General features: G+C 51.9%; 8 protein-coding genes across 8 annotated transcripts; 5 read left to right on the top strand and 3 right to left on the bottom strand.

Annotated features, from left to right (window-relative positions):
- Window positions 1–158: 158 nt before the first annotated feature.
- Window positions 159–2,877, top strand: QC762_208270 (uncharacterized protein; the record flags this gene model as incomplete). Its single annotated transcript, XM_062887734.1, has 4 exons — window positions 159–355; window positions 426–819; window positions 870–1,253; window positions 1,309–2,877. Exons 1-4 carry the CDS (start codon window positions 219–221, stop codon window positions 2,875–2,877), a joined length of 2,484 nt encoding a protein of 827 aa, XP_062745881.1. The 5' UTR covers window positions 159–218.
- Window positions 2,878–3,630: 753 nt separating this feature from the next.
- QC762_208260 (uncharacterized protein) lies at window positions 3,631–5,597 on the top strand (the record flags this gene model as incomplete). Its single annotated transcript, XM_062887733.1, has 2 exons — window positions 3,631–4,210; window positions 4,270–5,597. 2 exons carry the CDS (start codon window positions 3,631–3,633, stop codon window positions 5,073–5,075), a joined length of 1,386 nt encoding a protein of 461 aa, XP_062745880.1. The 3' UTR covers window positions 5,076–5,597.
- On the bottom strand, window positions 5,170–5,986 carry QC762_208255 (uncharacterized protein; the record flags this gene model as incomplete). The annotated part of the gene is given in 2 exon segments (XM_062887732.1): window positions 5,170–5,638; window positions 5,643–5,986. Coding segments are annotated over 2 exon segments (813 nt in total).
- A 2,230-nt stretch (window positions 5,987–8,216) lies between these two features.
- Window positions 8,217–9,524, top strand: QC762_208250 (uncharacterized protein; the record flags this gene model as incomplete). The annotated part of the gene is made up of 1 exon (XM_062887731.1): window positions 8,217–9,524. The coding sequence occupies one exon, from the start codon at window positions 8,217–8,219 to the stop codon at window positions 9,522–9,524; it is 1,308 nt and encodes a 435-aa protein (XP_062745878.1).
- Window positions 9,525–9,596: 72 nt separating this feature from the next.
- Window positions 9,597–10,493, bottom strand: QC762_208240 (uncharacterized protein; the record flags this gene model as incomplete). The annotated part of the gene is made up of 1 exon (XM_062887730.1): window positions 9,597–10,493. The coding sequence occupies one exon, from the start codon at window positions 10,491–10,493 to the stop codon at window positions 9,597–9,599; it is 897 nt and encodes a 298-aa protein (XP_062745877.1).
- Window positions 10,494–11,031: 538 nt separating this feature from the next.
- Window positions 11,032–12,865, top strand: QC762_208230 (uncharacterized protein). Its single transcript, XM_062887729.1, has 2 exons — window positions 11,032–11,368; window positions 11,431–12,865. Exons 1-2 carry the CDS (start codon window positions 11,115–11,117, stop codon window positions 12,635–12,637), a joined length of 1,461 nt encoding a protein of 486 aa, XP_062745876.1. The 5' UTR covers window positions 11,032–11,114; the 3' UTR covers window positions 12,638–12,865.
- ade5 (Bifunctional purine biosynthetic protein ADE5,7) lies at window positions 12,453–14,432 on the bottom strand. The gene is made up of 3 exons (XM_062887728.1): window positions 14,164–14,432; window positions 13,723–14,143; window positions 12,453–13,649 (listed from the first exon to the last, which is right to left on the bottom strand). Exons 2-3 carry the CDS (start codon window positions 14,129–14,131, stop codon window positions 13,378–13,380), a joined length of 681 nt encoding a protein of 226 aa, XP_062745875.1. The 5' UTR covers window positions 14,132–14,143; window positions 14,164–14,432; the 3' UTR covers window positions 12,453–13,377.
- A 459-nt stretch (window positions 14,433–14,891) lies between these two features.
- QC762_208210 (uncharacterized protein) lies at window positions 14,892–16,607 on the top strand (the record flags this gene model as incomplete). The annotated part of the gene is made up of 2 exons (XM_062887727.1): window positions 14,892–15,611; window positions 15,675–16,607. The coding sequence occupies exons 1-2, from the start codon at window positions 15,171–15,173 to the stop codon at window positions 16,605–16,607; spliced, it is 1,374 nt and encodes a 457-aa protein (XP_062745874.1). The 5' UTR covers window positions 14,892–15,170.
- Window positions 16,608–16,799: the final 192 nt, after the last annotated feature.

Raw genomic sequence — 16,799 nt, 5'->3', positions numbered from 1 at the left:
TAATCTCTTGGCAGCCGAAGTGGCCGAGAAACGCGAAGAAGTGGGCCCATTTAACCCTGTTGTAGACTGCATACGCTTTGTGATTGGTCGCTTCACAGACCTTCGGACTTTAACAAACATGCGGGTCTTTGACAAACAACTTCGTAAGTTCGTCTCATCCTCACTCCAGCAGAACTCCAATTCATATTCAAATAGCGAATTTGACACAAGTAATCAAAATGTCGCGCTCTCTACCGCAAATACCGAGTCTCAATACGGGGTTAAACGCCTCTCAACACCAAGAGGATCTTTCCTCACTCTTGGGCGACCTGTCCCAACCAGCACGTGTGAGAAGTTGCGTGACATGTCGGGCGAGGTACTGTTCAAATACTTTGCTGAATTCCTGAACTTTAATGTCCTTTTTGACAAAAGCTAACTGCCGCCAGAAAAGTAAAGTGCGACAAAGTGTCTCCATGTTCCAATTGCAAGCGTTATGGCATTGCTTGTGTTCTGGCTCCGTACCGCCCACCTCGATGGGCCCGGCGGGCCGCTCCTGGTGCCAGTAGCTGTACCACTAGTCCACCAAGCACAGCACCACCCCAGACACCAGTCATGAGCAGCCTACCAAACACAAATTCGCAAAAGGCAGATGCAACTCATGTCATGCAACGGTTAGAAAAGCTCGAACAGCTCGTTAAAGACCTGGGTGGTGAAGCCGCTATTCGCAACGCCAACAACCTGTCCAAGTCACCTGTTGAGATGACCCAGAAGTTATCATTGGATGATACAAACCAACAGGACCATGTGAGAAGTGGCATATTCTCGAGAATCTATGACGAGGTGAGACTGAGAGACCAGCTACGTCGAGACAAGAATGCTGATAGCAACAGCTTGACCTCCTACGGTCTCAAACCGGAGCATTGCACCAAGAAGACCCAAATAGCTCCGACTCGGATCCCGAAGATGCATTTCGAAATGCCAATACTGCGGCTACTCAAGTCTCATCGCCGAGGCACACTGTTTTTCTAGGACAAAGTCTAGGGTCTAGCGGAGCATCCATCTATCACTTGTATCCAGCTCCAGCGCAGGTACCTTTTTTGCTTGGGGTATTTGGTGAGAATGTCAACAGCTTGATGCAAACTGTTCATATGCCTGCCGTCAAACAGCTTCTATTACCGAAGCATGATGGAGCCCCACCAGTACTTGGACCGGCGCAGGAAACCTTGATGTTTGCCATTTACTTTGCGGCTGTCACGTCAATGGAAGAACCAGATGTGAGCATGACCCTCTTTGATATTTTGAAAATATTTATGTTGATGCTTTTTACAGGTAGCAGGGAATCTCGGGTCTACCAAAGATGAGCTCACACGAAAGTTTCGTTCCGGTTTTGAGCATGCTCTTGCAAAAACGAACTTTCTCGGCTCGCCCAGCCTCATTGTGGTCCAGGCGCTTCTCATATTTCTTTTGTTGGTCCGCTGCAACGACAGCCCCAGGTTTGTCTGGATGATGACTGGAATTGTGATCCGGATGGCCCAATCTCTTGGCCTCAACCGGGATGACGCTAAGATGAAAGGCCTTTCACCGTACGAAGCTGAGATGCGTCGCCGAGTTTGGTGGGGTGTTTGTTTCCTTGATGCCAGGACATCGGAAGATCAAGGCACCGAGGTCACAATATCCCATGGTACTTTCGACACAAAGCTTCCCCTGAATGTGAACGACTCAGATATCAGCCCGGATATGACGGAACTTCCCGCGGAACGGGAGGGCATGACAGACATGAGCAATGCTCTGTACTGCTATGAGGTGTCTAACATGATGCGCCGAATGATGAATCCAACAGCCGATGGCATCAGAGATATGGACCGGATTCTGGACGAGCTCTACTCAAAATTCGACCAGCGTTATATCCGACATCATCAAGCTGGGGAGCCTGATATCAAGTACTGGATTGGAATTACCGTTGCACGTCTTGTTGTCGCAAAGGTCCGGCTCATACTTCACTTTCCCGCACTCCTCTCCTCGCCAAACAAGCAAGATATGCCCATGGAGGTCCGCGACAAGCTCCTGCTGTCAGCGATCGAAATCACGGAGCAGAACCATGCTATCAATACCCAGACAGAAATCAAGGGATGGAGCTGGGTATCGCATTCTTATACACATTGGCATGCTATCATCTTCATTCTTCTTGAGATCACGCAAAGGCCTTGGTCGCCGACCGTTGAGCGCGCATGGTTGGCTCTTCACAGCGAATATCTGGTCCCCAGCAAGTCGAGCCTAGAAAGGGGCCCGAGGTTTTGGACACCACTACGCCGGCTGATAGCCCAAGCACGAAAACATCGGGAAGCAGAGCTTGAACGTCTGCAGAAGGATCCGGTCAGAGCAAGGTTACTAGAAGAAGAAGATGCACGACGAACGCCCTTCGCAAGTGATGGGCCGTTTCCAGACTCACTGAGTGCCCAATTATTTCGGGAACGATGGCAAGGGCTTGTGGCGGCCAAGCCCGTTGGTATATCCTACAGCAGACCTGAAACATCTGGCATCGAGACCTCGTTCGGCGGAGCGAATTTGGGGGGATTTGGTCACACCAACAGCAACCAAGCTCCAAGCGGCTTCAACTTGGCCTACCAGGGGATTGCATTGACAGCGAGCCCTCTTACCAACCCATCGAATACTCCCAGTGCTTCCACAGCAGCCTTCGCTAATATACCGCCGTTCCCAATGCCGAACATGGCTATTGATCCTCAACCTTGGATGGGGGTCAGTCCAACCTTGGCAGGAGATATAACTGGCGAATTTCAGCCAGGCATGGATATTGATGACAACGTGGACTGGTGGGAATGGCTTGGAAAAGCCGGTGTCATGGACCCCCATGGAGATCCCGGCGGAGACGGGATATGACGCGGCTGAAAGGTTCATATGTGAATGTAACCACACAGCCCGATAAGCCTACGTATGGCATCTAAACCGTTATAGCGACAATATAAGGTACCATTGGTCATCTATCATATCCAACCTCTGAGGTGAGAGACAACGACCCATCCCTGAACTCTTTGGGCACATCAAAGTTGCGGCTCCCGAGGTCCTGTCAACTGGACCCCCACCTTTCGTCATCAATGTCATAGTGGAAACTCCCCCACATCCTCCACCACGGCTCGGCTCGCATATCACGTTTTTAGCGACCTTCTGGGACCCCGCACCCCCAACCTGCTGGTGACAACACCACTGTTTCACAGCGTTGTGGAAGACATGTATTACTGGCTCTCTTTCTGCAACTACGGCCGCCCGACCCGACAGCTTTGATGATCATCAGCTGTTTTCTCACGCCAGTGAGCTCCTTGTGAACACGGCACAGAGGGCAAAATGCGGAGAGAGAATCGCCGACTGTCTGCTGAGAAACAGTGTTTCTGTGGTGGTCCGGGCCGTCGGCTAGAGGACAGGATGGACGATCCTATTGTCACCATCTGATCGGATGTCATCCGAACTAACGCTCACCTAACGCTCCCGGAATTTCCGGGTTTGGCACTCACTGTCAGGCTTATCGCGGCAGAGCTAGCCGGGATTCCTGCATTGCCGCGCTGGCCCCCTTCTGCCGGCGTTACACCCTTGGTATTGCGAGCGCAAAGTAAAAGGTGTTGGGGGTCTGACTGCAGGATGAATTTGCCCAGTTCTTTTCCTCTCGTCAAACACCAAAAATTGGGCTGTGGTGCAGTGAACGAGCGGTCGAGACATCTTGTGTCGACAATGGCAGAGCCTACAAACACTCCCATGCCGGCAAGCACTCCGGTACCGGCATCAACCCCGCGGTCAAGCTCCCCGCTGCAACAGTACTCAATCCCTAGCTTGACACCCAATGCGACGACAGCCACGATCCCTCTCTGGCCGTCAACTACCTCCTCACCAGATACTGCGACTCGAAAACCACAACGACCGATAGTCCTCCATATTGGCGACCCGATCAAGTACAACCCGGACACCTACGCCGAGTTCAACGCTGCCTTTGAGGTTATCCGGCCCCCCACCCCCGAGCGCGAAAGAAACGAGCTCATCCGCGCCCTGAAAGAGGAAAGATGGGGTCACTTTAGCGCCATATTCCGTCCATTCTGGGGCACAGGAGGAGAGATGGGACGGTGGGATGCTGAGCTCATTGACCTGTTGCCTTCGTCGGTCAAAGTTTTTGCGAGCGCGGGCGCTGGGTTCGACTGGGCGGATACCAAACTCCTGGGAGAAAGAGGTGCGCTTTCTGCTGCTGGGTAGAACTTTCCTAACCGCAAGCTGACTGGAAGAAAACAGGGATAATCTACTGCAACTCGGGCCTCGCCGCGGCAGAAGCAGTAGCGGACTTTTCCGTCGCCATGATCATCTCGACCTTTCGACACCTTCCGTGGTGCATGAACGCCGCTACGTTTCCCTACCTAATGTCCTCGAGCGATGCCAGGAGTACCTTTCGGGAATGCCACGCGAGAGCCACGGCTGCTAGTCACAACCCACGAGGGCATACGTTGGGGTTGATCGGGTTTGGGAATATAGGGCAGCAGATAGCTGCTAAGATGGGAAATCCGGCCTTTGGGATGAAGATTGCTTACTATGACGTTGTGAGGAAACCTGCTGCTGTCGAGTCTGAGCTCAGAGCTACATTCTACGAGAAGTTGGAAGGCCTGATGAAGGTATCGGACTGCGTGGTGTTATGCACGCCTGCTTCTGCGGACGGGAGACCGATCATCACTGCTGAGAGGTTGGGCTACCTACGGCCAGGGACGAGGTTTGTGAATATTGCAAGGGGGTCGCTCGTGGATGAGGAGGCGTTGGCGGATGCGTTGGACAGTGGAGTGGTAGGGGCTGCGGCGTTGGATGTTCATATGGATGAGCCCAGTGTGAACGAGAGACTGGTGAGGATGGTGACTGGCTTAGGGTTTGATGACAGAGGCCAGCATCCGGGGAGGGTAATGTTGACGTGTCACAACGCTGGCGGGACGGTGGAGACGCATGTTGGATTTGAGGAGTTGAGTATGAGGAATATCTTGAGGGTGGTGAGGGATGGTGGAGAGGCGGTTACGCCGGTTAATTTGCATTGGTTGAGGGAGAAGAAGGGGGTGTAAAGGCCGGAGGTCATCATGCGAAGTCAAGCAAGAAACAATGTAATCCCCTTATCTTATCTTGCCGTTTTTTTCAGGCGTGAGCTTGGCTACCTACTCATGGCTCTGGTATTATGGGCGTCTCAGCTGGATTTGCACTCTGTCTCTCTGCGTCACACTTCTCCGTCATCTCAGCCCTGTTTCTGTTCTGCTGCTCGGCGCAACTGCCCATCATCTCGGCTGGATTACCGCTCTGGCCTTTTGCTACGTCATCACTGTCTAACTCGGAGAGCTGGGGCTGTTCTTGCTGCGGGGGTGTATAGAGTTGGTAGGGTTCCTGCCCCTGAGCAGGACGGGTGGTATACTGCGATTCAAAATGGGAGTTCTGCGTGTTGGGGGTGCCGTGGGGGTACAACCCCACACCAGCATCACCGCTACCGGGTCCGTACAAAAAGTAGCCTTGCTGCTGCTGCTGTGTTTCGGGTGGTTGTTGTTTGGAAGGGTCGTATTGGGGGGGAAAGTATGGGTCGCCGCCGATTGGGGGGCTGATGTTGGAGAGGTAGGGGGTCGAGGAGGGGAGGGTTGAGCTACCTGGGAGGGAGAGGAAGTCTGGTCGTCGGGGGGGAGTAGGGTTGTTGATTGGGAGTAGGGTTGTTGTTGGTTGGGATAGGGGTGTAATTTTGGTTGGTGGGAGGAGGAGGGCTGGGAGGGGACTTTTTCTTAAGGCGCCGATGAAGGAAGAAGATCGCTGCTGCGATAAGGGACAGGAAGGCTACCCCGCCTATGACACCGCCGGCCATGGCGCCGGTGTTTATTGCTGATGGGTCGGGAGACTGGGGCGTGGGGTCGGGGGGAGGTGAGGTCGTAGTTGAGGGTGGCTCGGTTGAGGTGCCGCTGGTGGAGGCGTCGAGTACACTTCGGGGGACGTCCAGCATGGTGATGATTGTTGAGCTTGGATGGCAGAAGAACATGCTTTTGGGTTGGGGGCCGGGCCAGATGTACATGACACATGCAGGGTTTGTTGACGATGCGCTGGTGTTCAAGAAGCGTTAGCTGCTGCTGGTCATTCGTGACGTAAAGGCGCCCGACTTACCAGCACCCAGTTTCGGGGTTTTCTGCGCTCCTATCGTCGCATAGACCCTGCTTGAAGGCTGAGTAGTCGAAACAGACGCTGAAGAATGGCCCTGTCTCGCCTGAGGAGAGGCACGCAACGACGTTGTTGGTGTTGGTGGTGCATGTTTCTGAGTTGGAGCATACCCAGGGGTCAACTGAAATAGGGGCTTTGTTAGGGAGGCTCAGGGTGAAGGGTAGACAGAGGACAACTTGCATTCGTCTGAGGTAAAATAGCCGCACGTCTTCGAGTTCAGATACTGAGTTGTCTGCCGCTTGGCCTTTATCCAATGTTCACTTCTTCTCATCAACTCGATGAAGCTGATGTCTGGTCCATGGTCTGGGAGGGGTGGCTCGGTTGGCTTTGGCGACCAACCTTTGGTGTCGTCTGGTGATGATGTTGCTGTGGCCTCGGGCAGGCCATAGTTGTTGTGGGGACCATCGGGCTTTTGGCCAAGCCAGTGGGCAAATGCCAAACGGAAGAAAGTTAGTTGGATGCAAAGCAGGGCCTTCATGGCCATCATAATGGTGTTGGGGTGCCGCTTGTTGTCGTCGAAAGACCGTTGCGCCGAAGGGAAAATGGAGTTGGTGATCCAAGCCGCTGGCTGGCGGTCTGGCCCGTCTTCGGTGACAGTTATTAGAGACAAGAGGCAAAGGAATCTTTCCCAAGAAAGCAGCAGGGTTACAACAATGGGGGCGGAGAGCCAGAACATGACCTCCTTCGATGCATGGCCAAGCTGGGGCATTCCCAGAATGCTGGCGGCAAGCTGCGGATGATGTGTTGTACTCAGGTCTCCAGCTACAAGGGGGAAGCATGGCATCGGAAGCAGGTTGGCATTGCACAAGTAGGTCGATCAGTTCGAGTTCTGGGTCTTAGAATCTGCCTCCCCGGGGGACACAAGTCATCAAGGTCTCACAGGTACAACCTGTCGACTGATGGGCAGTGGCCGTTGCCTCCATGACCTGCTCTCGCCCGGTGGCACGGATGCAAGCAAACATTTTAAGACGGTTTAATTAGCATGGCACTTTAAAGCCCCACAAACCCTTGCTTGCTCTCAGAGCCCTTCCTTCCATTGGTATAACCACAGCCGTCCTGTTTTTCTGCGCCTCGTGCTTTAGCTCCCATGCGCTCAACCTCGTAACAGCAGCAGGTTATGTAGTGAGATACTCGGCCCCACGTGTAACAAGAAGCCATTAAACCCTCGCGGCGACGGATGTTGAGCTCGACAATTGGGTTTAAGGATGAAAAGCTCCTGGTCACACTTCCACATCGCATCGTCCGCTGCCTGTCTGGGAACCGCGTTTCTCAGGCTTCTCCAATGGTCGTATGGAAACAAGTGTTAAAGATGGAAAGAGACAAGTTAGCAAATTATTGACTTCTTCGCGGACCAATGTCAGAAACATGGTGCTCTTAGGAAATGCATTCCCCCCATCTTCATCAATGTCGAGGTCGTCAAATGCCGAGTAGGGTCAGAGACAGGATCCACTGCCAAGATTCCTCAGCATATTGAAACATTGAGCACAGACATCATATGATTGGCCAGTTTGGAACAGTTCCAGCTTTTTGGGGACCACAAGCACGTGATAGATCGTTGGTGGGACTGAATCGTTCATCCGTTGTTGATGCAGGGGTTGGGAACGACGTCATTGTTTCTTCTAACCATCAAATACTCAAAATATTATATGGCAAAAGCACATTTTGGCATTGCCAAAGAAGAGAGGAAAAGTCTCGATTCTTTCCGAGGAAACTGAACATAATATTCAGCAACTTAGTTACGGCTTCCCTCCAACAAATCGAAGTGAAGTCATAATTCCCCTCTTTTTCCATCTCAGCTCAAAAACAAGATCTGGCGCCATGCATTGGGTGCACCTGCAGCAACACCAGCGTCAACATCAGCTCTCCACCACAACAACGAACGATGGCCAAAACCCGATACCTTTCCCCACCCCTCACAACATTGCCCGCTGAAAAATCCCAGCAACAAAACCAGGAGATATCTCCTTGATCAGCAACATCCATTTTTTGTTCAACTATCAAGCAATCCAGTTGCCAAGATGCCCAATTCACTCAAAGTCTCGCTCGTTAACAACGCCCCCCCGGGCACTACCGTCTACGCTTACATCACCGGCCTCGCGATCCAACACTCCTCCCGCCGTGTTTTTGTCAAGCAGGACAGCTCCCTTTACTTCCCTTCTAATCCCAGCCAGATTCTGCAGCCTCTTGAAGAAGACTGCGCCATTGTTCTCGGCAGCCAGTCGAGTGTGGTGACGATCCCTCAAATAGCGGGCGGTAGAATCTGGTACAGCTATGACACGCCGTTGACCTTCTTGCGCAACCAAGGCGGGCCTGGCGGTGGAGCGGCGCTTGTTGAGCCCTCTGTTTTGAACCCGACTGATCCGAATAACCAAGTCAACTTTGGGTTCTGTGAGTTCACGCTTGATCCAGCGCAGCTGTTTGCCAATATCAGTTATGTGGATTTTGTGAGTGGGATTCCGGCTGGATTGACGCTCAAGGAGAGGGGTGGGAAGGTGCAGCATGTCAGTGGGATGGCAGAGGATGGGTTGGAGAGAGTTTGTCAGGGGTTGAGGGAGCAGACGAAGAAGGATGGGTGGCCTTGGGAGAGGCTGATTGTTATGAAGAAGGGAGGTGGTGGTCAAGTGCTGAGGGTGCTGAGTCCGACTCATGCTGGGGCTGCGAGGGTGAAATTCGACGGGTTTTTTGAGCCGTTGGTGGAAAGAGCTTGGAGGAAGTATGCTCAGGGGGTGGAGGGGGGCCATACAAATGGGCATAAGGAGGAGATCAAGGCTGAGAAAGATGGGAAGCGGAATAGGCTGTCGGCTCTGTTCATGGGGTTCAAAAATAAGGGTCAGAGTCAAAGTCAGCAAAGCCATGGGGCCGAAACAGGGTGTGAGATGCATGTCGACACGCAAACGCCAATGGGGGTTTTGAGTGGGTGCATTCCAAAGGGCAAGAACGAGCTCATCATAGGAGGAGAGGCGTTTTCGAAGCCTACCACGGCAGATATTCTAGGTTGCAACAGTGGGCCGTTTACCACGGGCCCATCACCAAAACGAAACGCCATTATTCCAAGACTTGCGGCTGCGTTCCAGAGGAGCTGTATTGCGGATATCATGGAGCACCCTTCTCCGCCGGAGACGTTTTACTGCTGCGAGCCTACGAACCATTATTGCCGAATTGTACACGAGTGCAATCTTGATGGCAAGGGATATGCGTTCGCATATGACGATGTTCAGCCGGATGGGGGGGCTGACCAGAGCGGGAAGGTCAACGCAGGAGATCCAGAGGAGTTTATTGTTTTGATCGGCGGGCGTGGGGCATATGTGGGAGGTAGGATGCCATGAGCATGGCAACCTTAACCTCAGCGGAACAGTTTATGTGTGGTCCATGGATGAATCTTAATCTTGGTACATTTATTATCGTCGCGCACGCACGAAGTCAGTTTCATCCCATGCCTCCCATTCGTCGTCTCTTGTCTCCATGACCATCTCCATCAAATCATTCACGACCCAGAAGCACTCTTCCCTGAGGAAATTGTCTGGCCACCCATGCTCGCGATAGAGCTGCTTGATATAAGCCTTATCAAGGTCTGTCCCCCACCCCTCGTTAGGATCCTGTCCCAAAAACTCTTCCTCTGTTATTGGCTCTTGTCTCTCTTTCATTTCACCAAACTCCCCCAATATCCTCCCGTCGCAGGGGACCCGCACGAGGTTCCTGAACTTGCATGTCATCATGTCGAAGTACTCTTGTGCATCATACATCTTATTGTCGCATCTCAACTCCTCTTCGATGATTTTCCCTCTTTGAACGTCCAGGATCAAGACGATGCCGCCACTTTCCCATCCGACGGTCAAAGGGATGAGGGAGTCTCCTCGCGGCGGTTTTTGGCCCGCAGGAAGATCGTAGGGCCACGCATGTTCCCACCAGTCATCCTTGGGATAATTTCCCAGGCCGTTTGGTTGGAACCACATGGATGTTCTGGGGTTTAGGGTGCTGTAGTCTATCATGATTGACTTGTACTCGTAGTGATGATTGCCCCCGAGGTAGGGGAGGTGTCTCATGACTTCGACGGCGAAATCAGTCTTGTAATATCTCGGCATGCCGGCTTCACGGGTGAGATTAGGCCAGCCTTGAGGGGGTGGAATCTTGAGGTCTGACGGGGAGTAGTGGAGGGTTGTGAGGAATTTGTAGTAGGAGAGGAACATGGCGGTGTATTCTTGGGTCGTGTAGGGGTACCATGTTGAGGGGCAGTCTTGATTGGTGCAGCCGCCTGGACATTGGAAGCCGGTGCAAGGTTGGGGTGGTGAAGACATGATGTGAGATTTGATATATGGCAGATAAAGGGTTCGAGGATTGGAAGTGAAGAGAGATTTTTTATCAGTGGTATTCGAGGACTGTGGAGTGATGTGATGATAGGCAGCAGTGGTGGGCCGGTGGATCAAGGAACTTGGCATTGGATGGGAGAAACAAGGGACCCCTACAATATGGAACCTGATATAAATACAATCTTGACGTCAGGTTCATGATAGTAACCTGAAGACTATAGATTACCATTGACAACTGTGTAAGACAATTGGACCTCAACTCATGATTTCAGATCTGAGTGGTTTGTCAACTGAGCATCGAGAAGCTTGGTATCCAGTTTATTACCCCGGCTTTGAGCCTAATATGCTCCAAGATCCAAACAGTTATTCACAACTCTCTGTATACATTTCAATGGTCTGCGTGAAGACGTGATGTTTACACAGAGGATGGGACGTTAGACAAGCAGCCCCGCAAGGGGGCGTCTACTGCCTAAACCGCCCCACTTAGCCGCGCATTGCCCTTGCTCGCCCGGCACGTGGTTGGCAACGACAACCAACACTTATATTAATCAACCTTTTTCCCAATGAATCGAAGACCGACCGCACACTTCCATAGGTATACCTTCGATCATGGGCGCCATTAATCCTCAGGAGGACTCTTATCTTGCGCAGGTCCCTGTCGAGTTGCTCTTGCGCATCACTCGCTGGATCAGGACCAGTGACCTCGCCAACGTCCGATTGAGTTGCAAGTGTCTCGAGAGGAACCTCTTCAATTTCTTTGCACATGAGTTTTTCCGCAAGAGACAGTTCATGGTCTCTGTCCAAAGCTTGCAGACCCTCGTATCTATCTCCAAGCACAGCACACTTGCTCCCTTTCTCAAGCAGTAAGCACATGCCTACTAGAGAACACATCGACGCGAATACTTTACTCACAATTTCGGGATAGTGTCATCATTTGCACGGATCGGGTTGGAAACAGCTGGGAAGCAAACAAACTCCCAGCTGAGAAGCATCGCATTTGGCTCCGCGCAAAGGCGGAGCAAAATAATTTGTTCGCTACGGGCCTACTGCGAGACATGCTTGCTGAAGCTTTTGCGGCGCTACCACATCTCGGAACCGTTGACTTAAGGGACTTCAATTCCGAGACTCGGAATCGAGACAACGGATCTTGGCGGAGTTACGGTGCAGTAACCTTGGAAAAGTCAATAGGCCTGAGGCTGGAGACCGGCGTAGACAACGGGCAACTGATGTCAGACACATACCCCACAAGAGTTTTTACCGCCATTATCTCTGCACTGGGAGCTTCTGGTGCTCAGCCTAATACTATCGAGGTCAACCTAAGGGACAAAAATTGGGGCCTCCATGACAGCGCCTTTGCCATACCTCCGCCCTTGGAACCAAAGCTGGCGCTCATCCTCGCCAACCTCAAGACTCTTCATCTATGTTTCTGCACCAAGGACCATTTTTTCATGATCCACGACTTTTTGACCATGGCAAGAAACGTCACATGGCTCCGGCTCAACTTCAATCATCAATCATCACCGCATGATCGGACAGAGCTGGGGCCCGTGTTGTTCAAATGGCTTGAGCAGCCAGAATCAGACACTCCTCTCAATGATATCGACAGAAAGCCGGTCTCCTTCCCGAATCTAGAAAGACTTGACATCGGATGGATAAGCGTGGCCCCTCAACCCCTCCTCACGCTTATCACCAAATTCAGCCCAACACTCAAACACCTCTGCCTGCGGCGTGTGTCTCTTTGCCACTCAGAGCGTGACTCACAAACCGAGACGAATCCGTGGGTCGCCTTTTTCAACAGCTTGAAGAAAGTTCGAGGGATTAAGCTAAGGGTGCTAGAGCTGAGTGACATCTATCATGGGAAACCGAAAATTGCGCACTGGCAAGATCTCATCACATTCGAGGCTGATCAGGATGGTGCCAAGAAACCCCTATGGGCCCGCAAGAACTGGAGAGGAACAACAGACCGAGTGAGTCTGGCGGCGATGATCAAATCTGTCAACAACAGCATGGTCTGCCCTTGGGAACATCGATACAGCGGTTCGGACGTGGATATGGATGGTGACTCGGAAGACGATGAGGATGATTTCTCGGAAGACGATGGGCATGATGAGATAGATGAGTTGGAGGAGTAGGACCGGGATGATTATGAATCGTAAGATGGCTTTCAGGCTTTTCCAGATACCAGATGATGTTATGCTTTAGATGGAAATAGGTGGCGGGCTTGTTCTCTTTGAGTGGGTTAATCTGACAGGTACTTTATGTTGAGGTGGAAGCCAAGTTTGCACTCGAAATGGTTTTGCTCAAGGGGAAGAGAAGAGATAGACAGTTATGCAAGAGAACCTATTTGCCCAAATCTGGCCGTAAATTTATCACCTAGCTCAAGCCCATTGATCTGAATCCAGGGCCGAGATTTCCAAAACCCATGCTCGACGTGACGGTGAAGTGAGGTTGGCTCCGGGCGATTCCCTGCTTGAATCACCTCGCTTTCATGCGTTTCTCGGCACACAAAAGGCTACTAGTTTGTGATGGCAAATTTTCCTCACAGAGCTTTCTGCTAAATAAACAGTTTAACACTTGAGTCAACTCTGGTGAAGGGCAATGTCGCAAGCAAACAACCCCAATCCTCAGCCGGGGCGCATTCTCTTCCCAAGTATCGCCCCTCGAAATTTGCTCGAAACAACCTGCACCCCCAAACCCCAAACACCCAACAACCTCACCACCTCCAAGAGACACCATTGAAAAACGTCTCTTTGCTCAACACCAGCATTAATACTTCCACCACGTGGAATTATGTCTTGATCCTGGGACATGAAGAGGCGTGGTAAAAGCATGGGATGCCTGGGCAGAATCAACGGCTCGAGCCTGTCGTCTTTTATTGTGTCTTGTTCTTCTTGTCCAAGATCTCACCTGCCACCTTGGCAGCCGCCTCAACGATCAGCTCATGCTCGTGAGAATGTATCCTCTGCTCCAGCTGCTCCAACTCCTCGCCCTCGCGGCACTCAATCTCCTTCACCAGAATAGGAGCCCCCCTGTCAACTTGAGCAATGACATAATGCACCATGATACCCGTCTTGTTGTCCTCCAATTTGCCGGCCTTAAAGTCCTCAAACGCCCGCCCAATAGCATTGGTGCCATCATACTTGCCTTTTGTTGTTACAAAAAAAAAACCTGTCTTAGCCAAACTCTTTGTCACATGGAAACAAATAATAACCCTTACCTGGCAGCGCAGGATGCAAGTTGATAATCTTGATCCCCTCCGCCTCAAGCGGATCCAAGAAAGCCTTTCCAAAGACATACATCCACCCGGCCAAAATCACCAGGTCGGGCTTGTAATCCCCCTTGAGCACCTTCTCCGCGAGGGCGGCATCGTACTTTTCTCTTGACTCCTGGAGCTTGGCCGGGTCGGTCTCGCCCTTTTGGCGGAAGCCGTGGGAGATGAGGTTGAAGTATTCCCAGGGGATGCCGGCGTTGTCAGCGCGGGTGGTGGCGTAGGCTTTGCTCTTGTTTACGATGAGGCGGATGATCTTGGAGTTGGGGATGGCGCCCGAGGAGACGGCGTCGATGAGGGCTTGGAAGTTGGAGCCGTTGCCTGAGGCGAAGACGAGGATTTTGCAGGGGTCTGACATTTTGGTGTGTGTGTGTGTGTGTGTGTGTGTATGTGTGTGTGGTGATGTGAGTGAGTGCGGGGGAGGGGTTGATGGCGGGGTTGAGGGTGAGGTTTCTTGAAGGTTTGCGCCCCCGAGTTCAGTGGTTTCTGACTGCAGACTTTGGTTCAACGGTGATACTGAGACAATCGGATGAGTGTTTACAGAGTATGGAGTCTGATCTCGTCAGGGGTCGTCATCATTCGTCAATTTGTGTATGTCGACATGAAGGTAAAAGTTTTAAACGGCGCACCTCCTGCAGGTGTGGATCAAGGCTCACTGACCAATCACAGGCGGCTGTTTTGGTTCTTGAAGGTAGCATCAGGGCAATCTGATGCATGATTTGACATGCAACATGATAGGGATCTCGGATAGGTATACTTGTCTAGATCCAGCGTGGTATCGATATGTTCAAGAAACAGCTCAGAGTAGGAATTTCATCGGTACAAGAGCTAAATTTCATGGACATGCGCTAGGGTTAGGGTCAAAAGTGATCCTCCGAAGTCGGCGCCGAAAGGTCGGGTGATGCCGCGGCAAGACAACGAGATTTTGAGATGATGGATGTAACTGAAGCATTTCTGGTTAGATTCGTCCTGAAGGAGTGAGAAATTGGGACACAGCAGCCGGCGGCGATCTATGGAAGATCCGCTTATACCTTATGGTTTATGGAAGTCGAGGCCCTTGAAGACCCGGTGGCGGAAACCTGCCAATTATGACCAAAAGGGAAGGAGCAAGACACAGACAGGTCTTGTGGAGTATTATGAGTACATTTGGCACCTCCTGAGCTTTTTTGGCTTGGGATTTTCTTGATTCCCAATTTGCTTGGAGTCGGCAATCCTCGGTTTCTCAGTGATCGAAGAGCATATCGAGCCACCAATTTCGCTTCCCCATGTTGGCCCCTGGCTTTGCCGTGCCCAGTCCCTGATCCCCGGGTCCAGCACCGCGACATTCAGCAAATCAACGCCGTGCCAGCGGAGGCTCTTACCTGTCAAGCATTTGCCAAGCTCGAATTGTCCCCGTCATGATTTGTGCCGATCGTCGAGCATGGACCGGGGAGCCAGAAAAAGAAATGTCAGGACCAGTTCACCGGTTGTTCAAATTGGGAACAGCCCCGGCTTCTGGACCTCAACTTGATTGGCGCAATTTCATCGCCCAGAAAGCACGGTTGTTTGATCATCTATCCCATCTTCCATCTCCAATTGCCCCTGGGTCTGTTTTCGCATTTGTTTCCATTTCATCCTACCATGGTGTAAACGCAACCACCACAATCGAATCCAGCGCCTCAACGACCTCGATGGCACCCACCATCACCGAGAGGGCAGCGTTTTTGGCCCGCCTCCACTTCGGAGTCACCGTCCCACTCCTGGCACTTGTTTTGGTTCCCTTTTGTGCAAGAATATATGTGCGAATATGGCCGGTCTGGAGACTGGGATGGGATGATGCCTTCATTATCGCTGGGCTGGTAGGTTTAATCCTGCCGAACTCGAGCTTGCCTTTTCTATCCTGTCTGACTCGTTAATTCCAGGCCTGCTCCATTATCGACTGGGGCCTCCTCGTCCCAGAGATGCATATACACCCGGGAGACATCAGCATGGACGAAGTTCGAGAAGCTGTCTTTGTGGCATATTTTGCCATTCCGATATGGGCTATCAGCATGACTTTGATAAAGACGTCCATTGTCTTGACTTTATTGCGATTACCCCTGAAAAAGTCATGGAGGATAGGCCTATACGTGATCGCTGCCGTTCAAGTCACCTACTGCGTGGCCGACATGCAGTATCTCTTCTTCAAATGTCGACCATTCCATGCTGCCTGGGATATCATGGTCCCTCTGCGCGAACGAAAATGTCCCAGCCTCCATACAGACATTATAGTCTCCAGCATCGGCTCCGCAATCAACATTACCACCGACCTGTTGCTTTCTGTTGCTCCGATGTTCATCCTTTGGAACCTACGCCGTCCGCTGAGGGAGAGGGTCGTGATATGCATCCTGACAGGGATGGGCTTATTCGCCAGCGTCGCGTCGATCATGAAGGCCGTGGTCGTTGCTGATTGGAGGAACGTGGATGATCAGTGGGAGATGGCCATGTCGATTGCTACCTGGACCATTCTCGAGCAGCTCATCTCGCTTTTTGCTGCATGCTGCCCTTCGCTGAAAGGGCCAATCCAGGCCTTGCTGAGCAAATGCGGTGTCAGTTTGACCAGACAGAATACAAATGTGTCTTTTGTGCACATTCCATCGAGAATGAGAGAGAACCAGCTGAGGAGGGAGGCCAGAGAGTGGTTGGGTGAGAACGACTTACAACCTCCACGTCAAGGCCCATCTGAACTTATCGCTGTCATCGACGAAGAAAGCGAACGGTCAAAGAACAACTCTTCGTTGGTGTTGCCTCCTCTTCCGGGTTCAAAGACCCTGATACCTCAGTTTTTGTTGCGCCGCCAAAAGGATGGAGCATGAACAGATAGGAGATGATGAGAAATTGCGCGCTTATCTCGATGGGGGCTGAAAGCCAGTATGCAGCAGCCAGACCTCGTGGGGGTTGGGAGGGTGGTCATCAACTCAGCCGTTCGGAGAACAGCAAATGGCGTCGTACTATCACCAGCCTGCAGCATTGCGGCCAAGCGCACATCGCATCATGATGTCTTGATA

Source organism: Podospora pseudocomata (genome assembly GCF_035222375.1).
Source record: "Podospora pseudocomata strain CBS 415.72m chromosome 2 map unlocalized CBS415.72m_2.2, whole genome shotgun sequence".
In the NCBI taxonomy this organism is placed as follows: domain Eukaryota; kingdom Fungi; phylum Ascomycota; class Sordariomycetes; order Sordariales; family Podosporaceae; genus Podospora; species Podospora pseudocomata.
This window is presented reverse-complemented; position numbering and strand designations above follow the sequence as displayed.